Consider the following 24,506-nt stretch of genomic DNA (forward strand, 5'->3'; position numbering starts at 1 on the left):
ATATTCACTATTATAGGAGTTATGGCTGTTTGAAAGTTGGACCGTTTTTATGGGGTTTTTCTCATTTTGCGGGGCCAAGGACCAACTTTTCGAATATTTTTGCGATTTGTACATATTCTCCACCAAAATACGCGTAGTTTGCTTTTTTAAACATTAAAATCGTCCAATCCGTTCAGAAGTTATGACGTTTTAAAGATTCGCATGAAAATTCGGGCAGACATTTCTGGCCAGAAATTATATTTTCGGTAAGGAATTTTTTTCTCGAAACTGAGTAGGATTTTGAGGGTATGTCTATTGACCAAAAATGCTAGCAATTGACCCCTGCAACTAAAAATAATTTTTCCAAGACGATTCGAAAATCTTTTTTTCACCCAAAACTTTCAGCACTTACTCGAATTTTTTTCTCAAAAGTGGGTAGGATTTCGGAAGTATGTGTATTCACCAAAAATGATTGTAATTGACCCACGCAACCGAAAATAATTTTTCCAGAACGATTTGAAATTTTTGAATTTAATTGTTAATATCTTTTTAACGAAGCCTCCATCAACAAATTGGTATTCTTGATTTTCGTCTTATTTTGGCTTCTAGAATCTCTCGTTAAAATTTTTCCCAAAGGTGGCCGAACACCCTGAATAATAAAACCGAACCTTATGAGAAATAAAATACAACAATGTCCATTATGTTTTTCGTGGAAAATATTCGCCATCGACGTAAACTAAATTAAGTAGAAAAAAGGATCAGTCCTATAAGGAGTACGAAGCAGGATTGGGTCAGACAGTTTAATAAATCTGCATTCTACTTTTGGTACCGCATTACTCTGAACGCAGGATTAAACTCTTTTTCTCCAACAATACCTTCAACGTTATTTTACCACGTGTTTGTATATCTTGAATGAGTTTGTGTCATATAGTCAGTCACAAAAGTTTACGTCCATTCTAACGAATTTGCAACAGTAGAGAAAGTACTACAGATTCTGTAAAAATGACGATATTTATTGACTTTATTACAAACAAATATTTGTATATAGAAAATGCAATCTCAGAAAAATGGACACACAAGCATCATAAGTACATTGAATATTAAAAAAAATTGTTCTTATCGTTAGGGGTAATGTTTTCTTCGCCCTCCCTTATAAATTTAAACAGTCACTTCCTATGACGGCATACATTCTTAGTTTACTTTTGGTTTTTCAGACTCTATTAGATGGATGTATGCGGACTTGTGTGACTGGCTGTAGGTCGCTGAACTTGACTTAAAAGCGACTGCCACCCTATACGGTAAAAATTATAACATTCCGTACTATAAAAAAAAAAAAAAAACGAAATTGACCATGAAATCTCTTCAACTAACAAGAAACATCAGCCAATCAACGCTCTCCCATTCTTATGAAACTCGATACACAGATATTGCATTGAAGTATATTATTAAAAACTACCCTCAAAGTTACGGATGAAATATTTAGTTAAATGTTACAAAAGCCAACGGAGCTGGAGAAAAGTATCGAATATGACAAAATCTGATTCTTAACGAGCAATCTTTAAATAAGAATTTCATCTTATCATAGGTGACTTGCGCACATTTCTGTTCAAACCTTGCGATTGTTCATCAAATACTAAACACTTTTTCAAGACACTTAACTAAACGAATATTTCATCTACAACTTTAATGGCAGCTTTTGCCTCGCAAACACGAATCTAAACCGATGAAAAGTTGCAGGTCCAATATTTTTCATTGACCTATCTGTTGTTTCAAGTTTCACGAAAATCGAAGATCGTCGATTGGGTGATGTTCCTTGTAAGTCGTCATCCAATCAGGCATCATTCCTACAAAATTAGCCCGTATATCCTCAAATTTCAGAAATAATCGTGAAAACGACCCTTGTACATACAACACACAAATTTCGGTTTCGTAGAAAATCACCGATGGGAACCGATATTGCGTACAACTGTCTTACGATAAAGATTTCGATAATCGCAGAATAAAGCAAAGTACTCGAACGCACGAGAGATACTGCGCGCGGCGAAGACGACTCGTTTATCAGAATAATCCTCCTAGATACGTTTAGTTTTTTCGAGCGTATCCAGGCCACAGTGCAATGAACTGGAAACGACGAATTTAGTACCGTACTCCGCTCTGGAAACAATTACGCAGCTAGAAATTTAAAAGAACGATATAGGTCACCGGCGAATCAACCACATTTCCTCTCTACGTACCGTTCTAACGCGTCCTTTAACATTCGCGTTTTAAGGGTCGATCGTGTCGAAGACATAGACGCAACGATTTACAAAACGACAGTCGAGTTACAGTAATAATCGTAAGAGATTCGTAGAGATTCGTCGAGAAAGCGACGAATTTGAGACGATTCGCCAGAATTCGTCGGATTTCCTGGCGTCTCGAGCCTAAATTTCAGACTACTTCCCCTCTAATAACCGTATTACCATCTAACAGGGGATGACACGTTGTATAAGAACCTTACACGCTTTTCAATTATAATTAAATCATACGAAAAATCGCTACCTTTACAGTTGCGGACAAAGTTAAGTGGATAGGTAGAGAAAATAGGTATGAATTTAATTTAATCAAACTACTATAACTATTATGCACTTAAGTTTTATGCATCTTTATGGTACACACATTACTTAGCGAATAATTGAAATTAATATTTACATTTGTGTTGAAATAAGGTATACTTAACGAAAACATTGGTTGATTGTCGAAGGATAATATTAGGTGGACACTTGTTCAAGATGTTATTACAACACGAAAAATGTAAACAAACAGTAATAGTTTACTAGTGTTCCCTTCACTTTCATGCAGTGGTCTCAAACGAACTATTTGGTCGATTTGTAAGCTTTGCATAAAACAAATTATTTGTAAGAAAACAGCAGAATGTCAGTGAGAAAAGGATTTTCAAATCAAATTCGTAATTTGATCATAGCGAACTGTCGAAATAAATTAAGTTACTGTATAATAGCAAAACAGTACAGTTTTTCTAAAAGTGCGGTCGAAAAAGTTTATAAAAAATATTTACTATATACTACTGTGGCGTCATCTCCCATACTCGCCACCAGAGGGATCGCGTTCCCACAAGCGCTCGACCAACCACTCAGTTGTTATATACAGGGTGATCAACTAACTTAGGGAAAAATTTTAATGGAAGAATTTTTTTTTTTTTTTTTTTTTGAGCGTTTTAGATCACATGCACCTTGTAGGTTATTAGTAACCACAGTTGGGTTACCTAGTGGAACTGCTCATATTTAAAGTAATAGATATATTTTGATGTCTTTTAAGAAGTTTAAAACTTTTTTACAGGAGTCTATTTCTCGTAAGTTTGTTAGTGAATGTTGAAGCTTATGTTGAATCCTCTTCATAAATGGAAAATTTTATGGACCAAAATAGGACGAAAATTAAGAATACCAATTTGTTGATTGAGGCTTCGTTAAAAAGTTATTAACGTTTAAAGTTCCATCTGTAGAACGACAATCTGCGAACAGCTGCGTCCACGCGACAAACCGGTTCCAGTGGTTCTCACTCACGGAGCTGTAAGGCTGTCGATACGTCAGTAAGTAGAGTTTCTCATGCTGAGAAAGAACCACTGTCGCCTGCACGCCAGTTGTTCGCAGATTGCCGTTCTACAGGCGGAACTTTAAATATTAATATCTTTTTAACGAAGCTTCAGTCAATAAATTGATATTCTTGATTTTCGTTCTATTTTGACCTCTAGAATCTCCCATTAAAATTTTTCCCAGAGGTGACCGAAAACCCTGTATATTGGTTACATACCAACTTTTTCTGTTTTTTTTTTTCTATAGTTTCTCATTTTTGTCATTTGTGCAGTACATTACAATATATTTTAACTCTCTAATTTCAGTTTAAATGAACGAATTTATTAGTGACAACCTAAACAAGTTCAGATATCGTTGTCGAGAATAAGGGTAACATTGTTAAAAGTACAATAAATATGATCGAATAAAGAAATTTAACGTGATGTATATCTTATATTAACATTGTTATGTTCATATGCAGAATGATTTGAAATTTTAAAATTTATTTTTTTTAATAACTTTTTAACGAAACCTCAATCAACAAATTGGTCTTATTTTGGCCTCTAGAATCTCCCATTAAAATTTTTCCCAGAGGTGGCCAAAAACCCTGTATATTGGTTACATACCAACTTTTTCTGTCTTTTTTTTCTATAGTTTCTCATTTTTGTCATTTGTGCAGTACATTACAATATATTTTAACTCTCTAATTTCAGTTTAAATGAACGAATTTATTAGTGACAACCTAAACAAGTTCAGATATCGTTGTCGAGAATAAGGGTAGCATTGTTAAAAGTAGCAGGAGTATGATCGAGAAATTTAACGTGATGTATATCCTATATTAACATTGTTATCTTCATATGCAGAATGATTTGAAATTTTTAAATTTATTTTTTTAATAACTTTTTAACGAAACCTCTATCAACAAATTGGTCTTATTTTGGCCTCTAGAATCTCCCATTAAAATTTCTTCCAGAGGTGACCGAAAACCTTGTATATTGGTTACATACCTACTTTTTCTGTTTTTTTTTTTCTATAGTTCCACATTTTTGTCATTTGTGCAGTACATTACAATATATTTTAACTCTCTAATTTCAATTTAAATGAACGAATTTATTAGTGACAACCTAAACAAGTTCAGATATCGTTGTCGAGAATAAGGGTAGCATTGTTAAAAGTAGCAGGAGTATGATCGAGAAATTTAACGTGATGTATATCCTATATTAACATTGTTATCTTCATATGCAGAATGATTTGAAATTTTTAAATTTATTTTTTTAATAACTTTTTAACGAAGCCTCAATCAACAAATTGGTCTTATTTTGGCCTCTAGAATCTCCCACTAAAATATCCAATCGTCTGAAACAGGGCGAAACGTTCCCCTCTCCTTTACTTTTCTACCCTTCTACGATCTTCCTCGATTTTCCTACCACCAGCAAAGCAACGCCACACTACCATTGAAAATTTAAGAGGACGCGGACGTAAACGTTGTACCACCGTAAAAGAAAATCGTCACATTACTCGTGAATGTCGACAAAACCCAAGAATCCCATTTCCAAATATCGTTGAAATGTTAAAATTAAATGCGTCATTGAAAATAGTATGACTAAAGTTGCAGAAGGCAGAGTTAAGTTACTATAAATTCAAACGTAAACCGCGTATCAACAACATCAACTCGAGGAAACGTTTAGCTTTTATTAATATGTAAATATACCAGTATCATTCTAGAGAATAATAATATGGAGCAATGAAAACAAAAACTGCAGCAATTAAAAGGGTCATTAATCTTGTGGGGGTGTTTTTCATGGAATGGAGTTAAAAGAGATTGGAATTTAGAAGGGGCAGTTATGAAAATGGGACTCGAAGAATAATTTATTTTGCAATAGGACAACAACCCGAGGCACGCTGCTAAAAAAAAATTTTTGAGGATTCCAATATTAAATTATTGGAATGGCTGGCACGAATTCCAGATTTGAATCGAAAAACAACAAAACAAGAACAATTGCTTTAAATATTTACAATTGGTACTTGAAAATATCGATAAAAAATTCCATTGAAAATCTGATAAATAGCATTCCACGATGTCTAAAAACAATTATTGCAGCAAAGGTTGGTTACACATTGATTTTTTTATTTTTGTATATTTTATTACCTGTCCACTTATTTTTGTCCCTCGGCAATTCACCGACATTTTTGTTAAGTATACCTTACTTCAACACAAATGTAAACATTAATTTCAATTACACGTTAAATAATGTGTGTGCCAGAAGATATATATAATATATAAAATTTAAGTGCATAATAATTACACTGATTAAATTTAAACTTATTTCCTTGATCTGTCTACAACTGTATGCCCCCAATAACACTATCGCCGAATGGTTCCAAGGGAAGGTCCCCTACCAGGTCTCGAAATACGAGGGACGTTCAATAAGTCCTTAGAAAAAGGTAGAAAAACAAATTAATTTAGGTAGATAACTACTCCAACTTTTTTAAGCCATCTAAAAAGTAAGATTTCGGAAGGTCCTCGACGTGAACCGTTGTCCGCCGAGCCATTTTTTAAAATTTGGAAAAAAGAAGTCACTGGGGGCCAAATCCGGTGAATACGGTAGATATTGTAATAATTCGAACTTTAATTCCATGATTTTGGTCATCGAAACTGCACATTGTCTTGATGCAAGAGGAAGTTTCTTGCTTCAGTCGACAATAAAAATGAAACCACGTGGTGGATATAACCGAGACTTTGACAGCTGTCTAGCGAGTCATGATTCTTACTAAAAACAAACCATTTTCGATGCTACGAGCGTCAGGTCTTGGATTTTCTAAGGAGTTATCGAACGACCCTCGTATCAACATCGAGCGCTTCGTACTAACAGCACCGCCTCCAAGAACAACATCACTAACATCCGCTAATCATTTTGCCACCAGTCGTAGCTCGTAGCCGTAAGACGCACCTTTATGCTAGTAACCCTAAATCAGTACCAGTAATCGAGATATCAGCGGCATCGTTAACGGCCCGGACACGCTGGCTGGCGCAAGGTGTCGCACGAAAAGACTCGAGGCGCGACCGTGAGTTACCCGTAAACCGCGGTGACGATCGACTCGAGTTTCTTCTCGTTGGAGAAAACAAGAATCGAAGCAAACGATAAAAAGGAGCGAAAGTTTCCGTTAACTGTATCGCGACGCGGTCACGTAGCTACGCGGAATCGAAATTCAGCCGAGGTTACGTGGGTGCCTGGTGGAGCCGCGGTAAATCAAGCGTAATCGATATCGATATTCCCGGTTAATGGCATCGTAACGATCCAATTGGTCCTCGCGGGCAGGGTTATAAATTCTTTGATAATCGGTCTTCGTGCACGACACGAACCAGCCTAAATCTTTCTCGGCGATCGGCCTGGATTCGACGCAGTTGATATCGATGCGCTTATGTTATAGAGAGAAAGAGATATCGGTCTCCTGTAAGGAATTGCGAGTCGTATTGGACCGGATGTTTTAATCAGACTTCGTCGGGCTGAAGAAAAATTGCTCGACATTATCCAGGTTCCCTTCAACTCGACACTGATAATTCTTTTTCTCCGCGGTGGAAGGCCGTCCGAGTCTCGTATCGATCAACCTTTGCTTATTGTCTTCAGTGATCGTAATAAAGAGTTTCTTCTCGAGTTCGTGGCTTCCGAATGGATTCAGCGTCTATGTTCGGCAATTTGACGTTTCGCGAACGTGTTGGAGCTTGCATCGTCAGGGCTTGGAAACTCTGGTTTGAGGTCTGTCATTTTTTGGAAGTTCTTATATAGCCTACAGGGTGATCTATGCAACTTGTGTACCTCTGTAACTTCCAAAGTATGCTCAAAAAAATTTTGTATGAGAAAGTTTCATGGTTTAAGAGGGTACACTATGCAGTGCATTTGTCTTTTTGGTAGGTGTAGGTGTTTCGGAGATTTGATAATTTTGTTTCTCTAAATGTAATACTATACTTTTTATACCAAAATATGGAATAATATCAAATTCTGAATAAAAAAGTGAGTAGTTTCACTTCATTTCTTGATAATTTTCTTCGCGTAATATCAAATTGGAGACTCAACCACAGATTTCTGCAGAACTTATGTTTAGGGCTAATACAGATCAACACTTTCTTACTCAGAATTGAATACTCTCCCATATTTTGCTATAAAAAATATTCCATTTGAAAAACGAATTTGATATTCAAATCTCCCAAACGCCTGCACTTATAAACAAAACATGTACTACATGGTATACCCCTTCAAATCATGAAACTTTTTTTATACAAAATATTTTTGAGCATACTTTAGAAGTTATAGAGACCACCCTGTATAAGGACTTCCAAAAAACAGAAGATCTCAAACCAGAGCCTCCAGCCCTGATGATGCAAACTGCAAAGTTTGTAAAACAGACGATCCATCCGGAAGCAACGAACTCGAGAAGAAACTCAAGCCACGAAAGCCATAAATCCGAAAGAGTTTCTTGTTCGTGCAACACCTGGTGCCCCTTTGCTGATCGAGCAGCATCACCTTCGCCGAGCAATAACACCCAACCCAGCCACCCCTTCTCTTACCAGAGTACCGTCTGTCATAACTAACTAGAGCACGTATTGTACGCTTCTCTTATTTATGCACAGTTTTCATGGTTTCTCCCGGCTTCGTATGCACACGGGGGGAGGGTCGCCAGTGGCCTTTGTCGAATATCAAGACGTTCGCTACGCGGCCCAGGCGATGGCCACTCTCCAAGGATCCTTTCTCCTCTCCTCCGACCGGGGAGCGATACGAATCGAATATGCAAAGTCAAAAATGGCCGAGGTGGGCTTTACAAATCTCTGGATCGAAGTAGGTTTCATTTTATGCTACGCTAGCTGCTACCTACGCGCGAACATCCGACGACGAAAACACAGCATCCGGTGCCCCTCCCTGCCTTCTCATTTTTATTTCGCATCCATGCCCCGTCGTTCCACAGAGTTGGGCACATCTTTCCCCGGCTAACGAATTAATTATTTCGTAACGTCCTCGTTTGCAATTTTCTGTGATTCTTCTTCTAAACGCTACATCCTTTGTTTATAATTCAACGTCCATGCAACCTCAAACATCGTGAAGAAAGAATTCTCCAATTATGATTTCACGCGGTTAAAAGAATGAACAATACTCGAATGTTATCCAGATAATTATTCTGATGAAAAAAAGTCAAACAGTGCCCAACTCTGATCTTCGATAGTCTTGTTCCGTTCCGGCTCGCAACGTTCGTTCCTAAGCGTTTGACTTCTCAGCCGCGAATCGTGCGTTCGAATGGCAGACTTGCGATAAACGTCGATTCCCCGATCCACGATAAAATCAATTTCGAAGCACCGCGACGATCCCAACGAGACTGTAGAAGTATCCTGAGCACTGGTGCCTGGGTTTTCGTCGTCAGACGCCGCAGATGTACCGCAGGGAGCTGGATAGAATGCCTCTGGGAGAACCGTGGGATCTGATCGACACACTTTTGACGCCTCGCCTCCTATCGCTTATCTATTAAGTCAGGCTTGACCTGTCACAGTTCGTTCCTTTTCGCGCTGTCGGAGTGCTGGCCGACGTTTTCGAGCGTTCCCCTCGCCTTCCGGCGCATCTCAGGGGCATTTTCCACGTTCTCCCAAACAGTAAAGTGGCCCCAGCCAATTATCTCGCTGTCCTGATTTCAATCGATCGCGTATCGATCGACGAGGGCTACGTCGAAGCTGGGCCCACTTGCGTCGACGGTGTCAGTTGCCAATTTGTCGCTAATCGCCAATAATGGATCGTGCAACCTACCGATCCATACTTTCTGCTCCTCGTTTCGTCTCTCTATCTTTCTGTTTCGCTTATCCCTTCGCGATTGGTCCAGCGTTCGAAAGTAAATTCGATCTTCGCCACGGTGATTCGTTCCTTCTGTTTTCGTTATTTTTTTTCTCCCCACTGTTTTTCTGCCGCCTAAAAGTACAACGACGCCTTGGAAATTGGCCAGTTATATATTTATGTTTTTAAATCTGTCAGACATCTTCGAGAAAAGATGTACGTAATTTCGTGGGATATCCAAGGCATTACCGTACATCCAACATCCACACCTTCCTCTTTCCGTTGTTCAGTTCTGCTCGTTCTACGCTGTCGCCTTCGTTGCATCCCTCTCGTACCGTTTATTCCTACTTTTTTCTTCATTTTATTATCTCTGAACGTGACTTTCGATATGTGTATTTGATTCGAGCACCCTTGCACCAAACCTGCCGCGCTTTTCCTTAGAGACTGTATTGTTAGCGACGAGCTTTCGGGGGAACGTCGGGCAGCTGCGGCAAACACAAAAGAAACTAGCAAGATAGTGAAACTTCTGTGCGAAAAGTCAAATACCGTCGAATAGGTTGATACCAGAAAAAAGAAACTTCGAGACCATTGGCACGAGTTGTTAGGTAATTGCTAGTGTGACGTACGTTTTCCATTGTTTTGTAATTAAATAGTTTCGTGAAGAATTCTTCGACCAGATACTTGTTTCACCCTCGAGCAAACGACAGCGAGAGCATTGGAATTTGATTATCGATCGAGCTTGAAGAATCTGCCTAGTATGGAGATCAAACACTTTTTTGTTTCTTAAAGATTCTAGTCGTGAAAGCATTATTCTGTAAATATACCGAATTTCAAAGAATCGATAAACCGATTAACTTGAAGAAACACAAATAATTCCGCGTCGAAATCTGAAATATCACCTAATTTTTAAGGAGATATTGCTACCTAGTCTGCCACTTTTTCAGCCTTTTCTGTGATTTTTTTTTAATGATAGGTAGACTGTTTTGTACTGAAATTTTGCAAATATGTTCATTGATCTTATAAGCATCTACAGTATTTTTTTCATCAAAAAATGTTAAAAATTGTGGGAGTTATAACTTCTTAAAAGGTACTCCACTGGCTTCCACGATTCCAGTCTATTCGCTAATCCAAAACAGAAAAAACTAAAGTATTTTCATCAGGAAGGGTATAGTTATATTAGATACTAGGGAGAAGTTAAAATCCCGATAAATAAAGGAATGGGACACTTCAATTTTCGAATTTCTATTTTTTAACCTTTCTTCTGGCTTTAGTATGTCAAAAGAAAATAGTAAAACTCAATATTTTTTTAAATCTCTAGTTCCAACGATAAAGGCGTGTCTGCTGAATATTAAATCCAAATTTGAAGTTAATCGGTCTACTAGATCTTCAAATATCATGGAAGCTGGTTTAAAAAAACGCATGTAAACAAAAAATTTATAACTCCCACAATTTTTAATATTTTTTTATGAATAAATGTATCTGCAAAATCTTAGTACAAAAGAGTCTACCTATCGTTAAAAAAAAATCACAAAAGAGGCCGAAAAAATGAGTCTAGACAGCAATACTCCCTTAAGGCTCCAAACTAGGCAGACCCTTTAAGATGGAATAATGCAACGAAGATAAACGCAGCACAAGATTTTTCAATGAACAAGTTCGATGATTGAAAGACGCGAGACTAATTAGTTATTACATAACTTCGTTATGTACTTATGCTTTCTTTATTTGATATCTCCATGAAACATAAAAAAGCAACTAAAGTAACTTACGATCGAAAGATCATCGACATCTTACAGTGAATTTTTCTAATGTTTTACCCTCGTTGATAAATCATTTCTTATTCAGTTTAGTACTTATATGCTCTCTAAGTCTTCAACCCTCTTTCCAACGCCCAGTAGAACTCCTACTAATCGTTAGATATCTAACTTTCGGACGCACCCAATCTCGCTTCAACAAGTAACATACAGTAGACTCCCGGTTATCCGGCCTTGTTTTAACCGATTACATTTTTCTTTGGATGAAAACATTCGATCCACAGAAAAATTGCCACACGATTCGACTAAATGTACTTTTTACCGTATTGGTTGTTGTTTAAACGGTCTTTCGTTAGTTTGATCTGATCTGTACAACCACTTTCTGAAATATTCATCACCAGTAAGTGTACACCCTGTATATTGTATCAATCTTACGCACATGGTTTGTTCATTGACATTTGACTAACGATAATATATTAATATATGTATATGTATATTTTGAATGTTGACATAGAGGTCGGTTAAGCAGGAGTCTAGTGTATCATCGAACATTTGGCCTATTTAAGGGAGTATTGCTGTCTAGGCTGTCATATCTTCGGCCTTCTTTTGTGATTTTTTTTTTAACGATAGGTAGGTTCTTTTGTACTGACATTTTGCAGATATATTTATTCGTCTTATAGGTATGTACAGTATTTTTTTCATAAAAAAATATTAAAAATTGCGAGAGTTACAGCTTCTTGTTTAAAAAAACGCATTTAAACTGGCTTACATGATATTTCAAGATCTAGCAGACCGATCGACTTCAAATTTGGAGAGAATATTCAGCAGACACGCCTTTATAGCTGGAACTAGATATTTAAAAAAATATTGAGTTTTACTATTTTTTTCGATACGCTAAAAACAAACGAACGATTAACAAATAGAAATTCGAAACTTGAAACGTCGCCATTTCTTTATTTATCAGGATTTTGACTTCTCCCTGGTTCCTGCTATAACTACAACCCTCCTTATGAAGATACTTTAACCCCCTCTGTTTCAAATTATCTGGAATCCTGAAAGCCATTGGAGCACCTTTTCCAAAAGAGCCATTAAATAAGAAGTTACAATTCCCACGATTTTTAATATTTTTCCATGAAAAAAATATTGTACATGCTTAGAAGATGAATAAATGTATCTACAAAGTCTCAGTACAAAACAGCCTATCTATCATTAAAAAAAAATCACAAAAGGGCCGTGAAATTGACAGTCTAGACAGCAATACCTCCTTAAGCGACCCACGAATAACAATTATCGATATTAAAGATATAAACAATTATCGAATTAAAGATGAAATGGTAAGCTATAGAATGCACAGCGAACGATTCGAAAGGAATTCAGTGCTGCTGAGAGATAGGCTAGATTGCCCGACCTTCCCCTCCCAAAGATTTGAAGATCGACAGATTCTGCTTGGGGCTGGGCAGCGGGTCGAAACGCATCGTCACTAATTCATTTCACTTTATAACGGAGACGCCTTGGCAACGCGACGCCAAGACGGACGTGGCTGCTGAAGGAATACCCGATGTGTATTAGAACGCTTCTTTTCTCTCTGCTCTACCGTGAATAAACCGTCGCGTCGCGACCGTTCTGTATTTTCTTTCATTCCTTCTCCACGACCAAGGATCCCCGAAAGCCCGTGAAAGAGAGCTTTTCAGTCCGGACGCAGCCACGGCCTAATGAGGTACGTAAATTACTCAATGGCAAGGCGTCTCTTCTCCTCCGGCCGTGGGAAGAGCCTCGTTCGAGAAAGGGACAAATGTAGGTTGTCTCTTCATCCTTCCTTAGACAATGACGGATTTATTAACGCGCTTTTCTCGCCGCGAACGGCACCGGTAACTCGTGGTCAATTGCAAGAAAATAAATAAATAAAAGGTAGACGTTCGATGTTCGCTTATTGTCGTTATCACGGTTACACGGTGTATCGGCCGAATTGCCGTCAAAAAGAATGTACAGCCGCGTTCTACGCCTCGAAGGGAACGATCTATGATAAACACGAACTCGAAAATTTTTCATTATCGAGATACAACCGATTTACGTTTCAGCGTGGACGTAGCTTAAATGATACATGATGCATTATTCGATCAAGTTTTAAGAGTTCATGAACTCGGACCACGCTACATCTTCTTCGGGGTGACGTAGAGCACGTAACAGGTCACATACGTCGGTTTGAAATAACAATAATTTAAAATTAATATAAAATATTAGCCCTCTAAATGAAATATTACTTTTCATTTAAAGGCAGTTAAAAAATTGGAGGTCACGTTCATTTCTCGACAAATATTCTAAATGTGCAAAATTGATATATAGATTGTCCTATTGATCATAAGGAACTACGAAAATTTTTTCCCTTTGATGTTTTTCTAATTAGAATTGTTTTTAAAAAAATCACTGATTAGTAATAGCGCGAATACTCTGTATACATAGCTTGTACCATATATGTACATATTATTGAGTTTTGCACAACAAAGAATCAGTATTGACACGTATTCAATATTTCAAACAGATTAAGCAAAAATTTTAAAAAACTATTAAACTATTTTTTATTATAGAGAGTGTACGGCCACCTCCGGGAAAAATTTGAATGGGAGATTCTAGAGGCTAAAATAAGACGAAAATCTTGTTGATTGAGGCTTCATTAAAAAGTTATTAAAAAATTAAATTCAAAAATTTCAAATCATTCACGGAAAAATTATTTTTGGTTGCGGGGGACAATTACAATCATTTTTGGTCAATAGACACACCCCTGAAATTCTACTCTGTTTCGAGAAAAAAATTCATTACTGAAAATATAATGTCTGACCAGGAATATTCTACTGAAATTTTTCGTCGAAAAAAAACATTTCAAATCGTTCTAAAAAAAATATTTTCGGATACGAAGAGAAATTACAATCATTTTTGGTCAATAGACATATCCACGAAATCCTATGCATTTTCGAGAAAGAAATTCCTTAGCGAAAATCTAATGTGAGGCCAGAAATGCTTCCCTGAAATTTCATGCATATCTTTAAAACGTCATAACTTCTAAACGGATTGAAGGATTTTAATGTTTAAAAAAGCAATCAACGCGTATTTTAGTAGAGAATTCGTAGAAATTCTAAAAATATTGGAAAAGCTGCTCTTTGATCCCGTAAACTGTGAAAAACCCCGTAAAAATGGTCCAATTTTTAAACGGTCATAACTCCTACAATAGTAAAGGTATCTCATTGAAACTTTTTTCTGCGGTAGAGCTCATGGGTACCTACAAAAAAGTATTAGACAATTTTTCTGTAGGACGTCAAACAAAATTACTAAAAATGAAAAACGAATTATTAAGAAAAGTTGACAGGGGGTAGTGCCTAAATTTTTCGACGAAAAAAAAAAATTTCAAATCGTTCTGAAAAAATTATTTTTGGCTAGAAGGGTCAATTACAATCATTTTTGGTCAATAGACATACCTCCGAAATCCTACGCACTTTCGAGAAAAAAAATTCATTACTGAAAATATAATTTGTGGCCTTAAAGTTCCTTTTCAATCATATTTTTAAAATATCATAACTCCTGAACGCATTGGAGGATTTTAATTTTTCAAAATGTAAACAACGCGTATTTTGGTGAAGAATATGTAGAAATTCCAAGAATATTCAAAAAGTTGTTCCTTAACACCGTGAAGTGTGAAAAACCCCCTAAAAATGGTCCAATTTTCAAACAGCCATATCTCCTACAATAGTAAATATATTTCAATGAAACTTTTTTCTGAGGTAGGGCTCATGGGTACCTACAAAAAAGTATTAGACAATTTTTCTGTAGGGTGTCAAACAAAATTACTAAAAATGAAAAACGAATTTTTAAGAAAAGTTGACAGGGGGTAGGTGCCTAAATTTTCTGGCGAAAAAGAAAAATTTCAAATCGTTCTGAAAAAATTATTTTCGGCAACAAGGGTCAATTACAATCATTTTTGTAGGTGAACAAATTTTATTAATAAGTTTGTTAATAACTTCTTAACGAAGCTTCAATCAAAAAATTGTTATTGATTTTCGTCTTATTTTGGCCTCTAGAATCTCATTAAAATTTTTCTCAGGGGTAACCAAACACTCTGTATATTATACATATATTTCATTTTTTTCAGCGCTTTTGAAATATATTAATATTATTATTAAATCTCATTTTGAAGTAATATGATATACTATATACAAGGTGTCATAATAACATAATAACGTACTAAGACAATAAATAAAATTGTGACACGTGTTCAGAATGTGTACAGAAATGCAAAAAACATGATAAAATTCTCTATCAAAATCTATTCATCTAAGCCATAATGAATATTCACAGTTAATTTTCTTGACAGTAAAACCTTAAGTAAAAAAATTTTACTCTTTATTTTCGATTTGTTTTTTCATGTAAAATCACCCTTTTCCGGATTGTACCACCGATGCTGGGACACCCTGTATATCTCAATACCGTTGACAGAATATTGTTTTTATTATAGAAATACTCGTTGCGTTATTTATTTATTTCGAAAACGCAATAGGTACATAATAAATAATACTTTATTCGTTGTTACTAATAATTTATTTTCAACTTTAAATATGGTGAAACTATTGGCAGATTATTGTTATTTCAAAGTGACTTATGCTACTCGTTGATTTATGTCAAGCGTTTAGAAAGGTTCGAACAATACGCCATCCATGAAGGAAGTAGAATTAGCCTAAACCAAGTCACGAACCTCTTAAACGAAAATAATTAAGCTGCCATGTGTATTTACAAGTAATCGTAAGATACATTCAAAATAGTTACTACCGCTAAACACGCGTTTAAACATATCCGGTGCGTTCCTAATCGTGTTTTGCTCATGTTGAATGCCCATCGAGGTTAGATCTTAATAACAGCACTTTAGGTGCACTTCGTCTCTAACGTCTTTATATACTTTTTCTCAGTTTCTCGGTCATTTTCCCTGACCTATAATACGCTAATGATTTCAAATAGCTATGAAAAATCTAACGAACATAAATTAAGGAAGATATTAAGAGTTACCTCGGCTTTTCTTAACGAACACGCTGAAACATTAACCGCCTCGTACCTCGGAAATGAAAAGTTTACGGACCGTTTACTTTTGAATAACCAGTATATGCGTGCAACGTGTATTCGAAAAGAAAAAGGGAAGAAGAATGTCAGAGTATACAATCGGTCGATTCGACGACAAGAGTTTGCTTTTGCTTATGATTTTCAAAAATCCTCGATGCCGACGAACACACACATCAATCGAGTCAACTATGCGCCGAACAGTTTTCTCTTCGCGACTGTAAATCAGCGGTATCTCGAACAAGAACCGTGAAATGGATGGTACAGAGACAAACGAGGTTGCGATGAGCGACCGAGCGCTTCTTTCATACCTCGTACATTCAATTTGTTTTAACGAAGAACGAAAACCGATGACGCGTTCAAGTTCCGTCGTCGTTAATGGAAACCAGACCAAAGTGTTTTAAGTTTGAAAAGACAGATCAAAGAGCTACGTAAATATCTTACACAGGATGCCTAAAAATTATGGAATAAACCGTAACATGAAAGTTCCATTACGATAGAAAAGAGTCTTTCACCTCTTTGCGATCTCAGGTCTCATTTTCGATAAATGTATTACTCTGAATGCATCTTCGTGATCTTCGATGTACTTTTGCACTAGTTTTAATAATTCTTGGAACGCCAAAACCAAATAATTTGTATACTTCATGATTTTAAATATATTTATTAATAAGAAATATATTCACGTATCGATAAATTATAATGTTTGCACACATTATATGTGGTATGATTATTTATCTTCGTGCTTATACAAGGTCTTCGCCCACTACTGGGGAAAATTTTAATGGAAAAATCTAGAGGCCAAAATAAGACAAAAATGAAGAATATCAATTTGTTGATTGAGGCTTCGTTGAAAAGTTATTAACGTTTAAAGTTCCATATTGACTGGAAAATTTTTCGGCGAAATTAAGAAATTTCAAATCATTCACGGAAAAATTATTTTCGGTTGCGGGGGTCAATTACAATAATTTTTGGTGAATAGACATACCTCCGAAATCCTACGCACTTTCAAGAAAAAAATTCGAGTAGGTGCTGAAATTTTGCGGTGAAATGAAAAAATTTTACATCGTTCTAAAAAAAATATTTTTGGTTGCAGGTGTCAATTATAATCATTTTTGGTCAATACACATACCCCCGAAATCCTACTCATTATTAAGAAAAAAAATTCTTTACAGAAAATATAATATGCGGCCAGAAGTTACCCTAACGTTTCATGCGAATCTTTAAAATGTCATAACTCCTGAACGGATTGGCCGATTTTAAAGTTTCAAAACGCAAACGACGCGTATTTTGGTGGAGAATATGTACAAATCGCAAAAATATTCGAAAAGTTGTTCCTTGGCACCGCAAAATGAGGAAAACCCCATAAAAATGATCCAATTTTCAAACAGCCATAACTCCTACAATAGTAAATATATTTCAATGAAACTTTTTCCTAAAGTAGAGCTTATGGGTATCTGCAAAAAAGTATTAAACAACATTTCTGTACAGCGTCAAACAAATTTATTAAAAATGAAAAACGAATTTTTAAGAAAAATCGACAGGAGGTAGGTGCCCTTTTTCGTCGAAAAAAAAAATTTCGAATCATTCTGAAAAAATTATTTCCGGTTGCGGGGGTCAATTAAAATCATTTTTGGTGAATACACATACCCCCGAAATTCTAACCATCTTCGAGAAAAAAATTCCTTATCGAAAATATAATTTCAGGCCAAAAAAATCTTCGAAATTTCATGCGAATCTTTAAAATATCATAACTTCTGAACGGATTGCACGATTTTAATGTTCAAAAAGCCAAACGCCGCGTATTTTAGTGTAGAATATGTAGCAATTCTAAAAATATTCGAAAAGTTGATCCTTGACCACGCAAAATAAGAAGAACTCCCCAAAAATGGTCCAATTTTCAAACAGCCATAACTCCTACAATAGTGAATATATTTCAATGAAACTTTTTTCTGAAGTAGAGCCCATGGGCACCTACAAAAAAGTATTAGACAAAATTTTCGTACAGCGTCAAATAAAATTACTAAAAATGAAAAACGATTTTTTAAGAAAAATCGACAGGGGGTAGGTGCCTAAATTTTTTGGCGTAAAAGAAAAATTTCAAATCATCCTGAAAAAATTATTTTTGGCTACAAGGGTTAATTACTATCATTTTTGGTGAATACACATACCCTCGAAATCCTACGTACTTTCGAGTAAAAAATTCTTTACCGAAAATATACCGTGTGGACGGAAATGTTTCTGTAACTTTTTAACGAAGCCTCGATCAGCAAATTATTATCCTTGATTTTCGTCTTATTTTGGACTCTAGAATCTCCCATGTATGGCCGAACATCCTGTATAATATAACGAATTGTAGAACACGGTAAAATAATAGTTTGTACAATTTATGCAGTAACTATTATCAGAATTCTCGCTCGCGTATTAAAAGAATTTGTATTAAAATGTTGAGTTTAAACATAGCTGTAACAAACGACAAAAAATATTCTTTTCACAGATTGGAAATACAGAGTAATTAATTAACACGTTAACTTCCACGCCATTTGTTCAAATTATAGTCGTGAAACATAGAAATATTCGATAATTCAATGATGAATTTGTTATTTTACAATATTTCAAATTATATGCGTTATTTACAATTCCACGAGTATTAGAGTGTTTCTATTGTAAACAATATTGCAAAACGTTGTAAGTTCAAAGTGTCGGTCACTGGTGACCACCGTTGCAATGAACATGTCAAAAAACGTGGAAAACGGATTATTCATTTGACATATCGTCCATTCAACATAAATATGAAGTACGAGTAAACAGAACCACGGGATTATAACCGGATCGTATTGGCAAAGGATTATTTCCCAAATTCGAACAAATATAATAGAATTTATCCGCGTGTTTATACAGGTTGTTCGACCACCCCTGGGAAAAATTTTAATGGGGGATTCTAGAGGCTAAAATAAAACGAAAATCAAGAATACCAATTTCTTGATGAAGGCTTTGTTAAACAGTTAGTAACGTTTAAAGTTCCGACCGTACTGAATTTTTTTCTCGAGAATGCGCAAGATTTCGGGGGTATGTCTATTCATCAAAAATGATTGTAATTGACCTCCGCAACCAAAAATAATTTTTCCAGAACGATTTGAAATTTTTTTTTTTTCGTCGAAAAATTTCACACCTTCTAGAATTTTTTTCTAGAAAGTGGGTAGGATTTCCGGTGTATGTGTAATGATAAAAAATAATTGTAATTGACCTCCGCAACCGAAAATAATTTTTCCAGAACGATTTGAAATTTTTTTTTTCCGTCGAAAAATTTAGGCAGTACCCCCTGTCGATCTTTCTTAAAAATTAGTTTTTGATTTTTAGTAATTTTGTTTGACGCCCTACAGAAAAGTTGTCTAATACTTTTCTGTGGGTACCCATGAGCTCTACTTCAGAAAAAAGTTTCACTGAAATATATTCACTATTATAGGAGTTATGGCTGTTTGAAAGTTGGACCGTTTTTATGGGGTTTTTCTCATTTTGTGGGGCCAAGGACCAACTTTTCGAATATTTTTGCGATTTGTACATATTCTCCATCAAAATACGCGTAGTTTATTTTTTTAAACATTAAAATCGTCCAATCCGTTCAGGAGTTATGACGTTTTAAACGTAAGCATGAAATTTCGGGGAACCATTTATGCCAAAAATTATATTTTCGGTAAGGAATTTTTTTCTCGAAACTGAGTAGGATTTTGGGGGTATGTCTATTGACCAAAAATGCTTGCAATTGACCCCTGCAACTAAAAATAATTTTTCCAAGACGATTCGAAAATCTTTTTTTCACCCAAAACTTTCAGCACTTACTCGAATTTTTTTCTCGAAAGTGGGTAGGATTTCGGAAGTATGTGTATTCACCAAAAATGATTGTAATTGACCCACGCAACCGAAAATAATTTTTCCAGAACGATTTGAAATTTTTGAATTTAATTGTTAATAACTTTTTAACGAAGCCTCCATCAACAAATTGGCATTCTTGATTTTCGTCTTATTTTGGCCTCTAGAATCCTCTATTCAAATTTTTCCCAGTTGTGGCCGAACACCCTGTATAATGGAATAAAATGATTTCAGTGTCAATTACGGAACCTATGATCATGTAGAATAAAATTTATTTGCTGAATAGAATAGAGAAGAATTTGTTATAATTCTGATATAAATCACGTAACACGAATAAAATATTAGGCCTGTTTTCAATAATAGAAAATATTTAAAGATCGTTTCACTAATTTCAAATAGTAATATTCAAACAACGACAGTCGAATGCTAAAACGTTTTAAGTTTTAAATACCCAGTTCTACACAAAAGTTGGACCACCCCAAAATTTAACTGGAAAACAGAGTATTACAAAATAGTAAAGTACTTTTCGATTCCTATCGGCGCAGGAAACTTTCTCGTTCCGGTTTGTTCCATAATATCGACGCAACCTGTATTTATAGTCGATATAGTTTAATTTACTCTCGACAACATTATTCCTCGAATAGCGTTTTATTTTTTTCTCCGCTCAACCGTATCGTTGGAATCGGTTAAATTCTATGGCAAGGATCGTACGCGCGCGGAACAGACGCGATATTGCCTATCATTCCGAAAATCGTCGACCAACGATAATCGATAACGCGCTCTGAACCGAAAGTGGCAATGAATATCCGCGGCCAGAGACGAATGCGAACGTTTCACCGAACAATCCTCGTTCTCGTTAACGTTGAACAACAGAAAACAAAGGGTTCTCGAATCGAGTCGGACGGGAAAAAAAAAAAAAAATTGTAACCAACGCGACGTGAGATCCGTCGACCCGTTTTAATCGACTTGTTCGCTTTTCCAGGGATCAAAGAGAGAAGAAAACCGGCAACCTTAAGATCGACATCAACGGCATGTAAGAGAACCGAGGGAAGATCGAACGTGCTTGTACCCCGCTGAGAGGGGGGGAGGGCGGGGGCCGGGGGACGGGGAGGGAGACCGAGGAAAAACGACTGGGAATTGGAGTGTTCGCGACGATGACGAAATGAAAATTCGAACACCAATCAACGACAACAACAATGTCCGGAGCAGTTTGGCCACTATCTCCGGGAGATCGTTGCGGATACTTGGAAGGTCCAGGAAGAAGGCAAGAGGCGTGAAAGAGAATATAGAGGGGGCTGGGGTAGAAGCACGTATAGACACACGCATACACGTACACAGAGGGAATATAAAAAAGAAAAAAAACGAGAAAAAGTCACGAATTACATGGAGGCGGGGGCGCGTGTCCGGCCCTGCCTCGAAGACAGCACCAGTAGGCAAATTCTGTAAATTCAGCGGCGCAACGGCGTTTTAGATTCGCGACTCGCGGGGGGCCCAATAATCGCGTATAATAATAATTCCTAGGTATATATATTTTTTAACGAACTTAACTTATCGATTCGTAGCCGTCTATTTACCTTGTCTATTTATTTTCCACCGAGTCTGGACTTTGCGATCGACGACGACGAAGAACCGAGAAACGGGGCGCGGGTCGAGCGACGAAAGAGGAGGAAGGGGGGGAGAGGGGCGCGGGAGTCGGCGCTCGGCGTCGGCGTCGAGATGCATCGCGAACGTTCCCCGATTCGCGAGCGACGCGATTTCGACACTAACCGCGACACGATTTCGTTTCGTACCGCGTTTATTATACACATGTAAAGCAGGAAGGCACTCTTCAAGTCACACGCGCACGTCTATATGTAACACTTGTTCACACACGTAACCACACTCCACAGTCGCGGAACATTCTTCTAGGAACGTCGAGCCCCGCGCCGTTTTCGAACGAATCGTTGTCCGGGTTTTAATAAGAAACAGAGATAGGATAGATCGTGGTTGGGATCGAAGCGGTTCAGGTTTCGGACTACTTCGAATAATCGAGACTTGGAAACCGCGACCGAACCTGAAACGCCTTTATTAATTCCGGGAGAGCATAATTCGACGGGGGCGTGAGCGAGTCGCGTGCACGAGAAGCCACGATGAATAATGGCGGTGTCCGCGATGGAGACAGGCGCGGAGGCTCGTAGACGAAAATTGCGTAATATAGAGATGAAAGAGACGAAAGACGAGTACATCAAGCTTAATACCAAAGGTGCCCTAAGAAGCGTGTATTTATGTTTTATCATTGGCGCGTCGCGAAACGGCGAGCATACACATTTAAATTATGTATCTTGTTAAGGAGAGTCTAATATCCTAAACGAGAAATGGCAGTGAATGTTAGAAAGAAGAAAAAAAAAAAAATAAGTAACATGAGAGACAGAGTGTGTGTATGTGTGTGTGCGTGTGCGTGATAGATCGCGAGAAAGAGAGGAAAAAAAAAATCGATTACTACGTAATAATCTTATACATATACATAAACGAATGCGAACATATCATAGGATTAAGCAGTAGAGAAGAATTTAAAGATCTTGTAAGAAGAAGAAAAATGAAACTTTTAAACGATCTGTCTTTGTAGCGGCGCAGATACAGACAGAGAGGATACACGAAAACGGTGGTGTGCCCTGCGTGCTAGATACGACGGCCAACTCGGCACGTAATTTGCCCAAGTGCCTTCCCGTTGGTCGAGTCATGCTGTAATCGTACCGTGTGTTAAGTCTCGTCCCGATTTTCAAACGTCGAACACCCCCAGGTATACCCGCAGTCCTGAGTCCCAGGGAAAAAACGCTTCTTTCACTATCTTCAAAAGCTGTTCGAGCCTGCCTGATAGTTTTCTATCGCCTCGTCGTTTTTTCTACTAAAACGTAGCACTTTCGATGACAGAAAACTGCCGCGTCGATGCGTGTTCCTTTGAAATATACTCTTCTCTCGATCCCGAACGACGAGAGTTTCGCTGAACGATAAGCGAGGAGATGGGAGGGGTGGGGGAAGAAAAAAATTGAGAGAGTAAAAAGAATTATAAATGTCAGACGTTAGATTGAAATCGTTATTCTCGATGGTGATCGGGACACTTTGTAGTAGAATTCTCAGAAAGAATGATATTTTTCTCGTAGAGCCCGCAGATATTTCTACAGTCCCGCGCGGCTTCTGTCGGCCGAAAGTTTTTCTCGAATCTCGGAGCAATCCGCGCTATCCTCGTCGCAACCACTGGGCATTTATTATACGCATCCGCGAGTTAATAGTGGCGAGTGGTGTTTTAAAGAAACGAATGAACGAGAACAAGAAGTGGGGTGAAGGTGTAGTGGTAGAAAGTTAACTGAACCGTGTAGTCGAATTAACTGTCGTGTTATTCATCAGCGCGCGAACAGCTAATTTCGAATTCCCTCGTGTCTTGGATCGTAAACTGGATCGATCTATAGGATTTTCCGAAAATTTTTCTTATTATTAACGTATTAGATCGTCTCATGAGTTCGTGACGTTCAATATTTTAAAATTGATGAGGATGGAATTTATGATTTAAAAGAAAAAACAATTTTCTATTAATCTTATTTTCCTTCCGTGAACAATTTGATTCAAAATAGGTGATTATTTAATTTCATGACTTGTTTTTGTTGATCAAATTGTTGCTTGAATCTAATTGAAAAATGATACACGATTATGGTAGAATCTGATAGTTAGACTGCGGATGTTTATGCATTTATGGGAAATTTAAATTTTCAAAAAACTACAGACTTAATATGGAAAAATATAAGAAAAGCAAGATACGAATTATTATATCTAGGGGTTGAGACAACCCTCTACATATATCCGATATTATTAATTCTATTAATAAAAATATAAATTTGCATAAAGATTTACAGTCTAATGTCAACGTTTTAATGAAAAGCATTGAACTACGTTTTAATAAAAAATCAAACAAGTTTTGTATCAACGATATAATAACATTGCCAAACAAAATGGAGGGAGATGTCGAACGAGAAAAGAATTATATGTTTAAAATATTGCTTTAAGTTGTAATACAAAACTCAGCACGAATATATGGGACGACTTAATACTCGCGAAAGCAATACAAAATTTTTCAGTGTCATCGTAATTGATAACCATGATTCGACTTTGCCCAATAATTGAAGACGAAAAAAAATTTTAGTTAATTCGTTCTTGAAACGTTAATCGCCAGTTTGAGAACGATTCTATAAATTCGATTTACCATTTTAAAAGTGTACTTTTTGCACGGTTGAGGAAAATGAATTTATGTAATCCGAGTCACGGGGGATCCCTCGTGAGTAGGCGCGCGAGGTTGAAGTATATTACGTGCTAATGTTTGATATAGATTGGCTATTTTGTAATCAAATTTAGAAAAAAATGAAATACGCTATTTACAGAAGAAAAATAAGGGAAAAGTCATC

The 24,506-nt window shown here is 36.7% G+C and overlaps 1 protein-coding gene across 4 annotated transcripts in view; it reads left to right on the top strand.

Moving 5' to 3' along the window:
• The window catches only part of LOC143343449 (protein couch potato), a 401,571-nt gene extending 377,775 nt beyond the window's left edge, over nt 1–23,796 (top strand). For 2 of the 4 annotated variants that reach the window (XM_076768370.1, XM_076768360.1), the window contains exons 8-9: nt 8,176–8,380; nt 21,056–21,123. In XM_076768370.1, the coding sequence (XP_076624485.1) occupies nt 8,176–8,380; nt 21,056–21,088 (238 nt within the window). In that variant the 3' untranslated portion in view covers nt 21,089–21,123. Of the gene's footprint in view, nt 1–8,175; nt 8,381–21,055 lie in introns of all 4 variants that reach the window. The other 2 variants (XR_013079967.1, XM_076768379.1) reach the window with 2 other exon arrangements.
• Nucleotides 23,797–24,506: the final 710 nt, after the last annotated feature.

Source organism: Colletes latitarsis, chromosome 1, assembly GCF_051014445.1.
Source record: "Colletes latitarsis isolate SP2378_abdomen chromosome 1, iyColLati1, whole genome shotgun sequence".
NCBI lineage: Eukaryota > Metazoa > Arthropoda > Insecta > Hymenoptera > Colletidae > Colletes > Colletes latitarsis.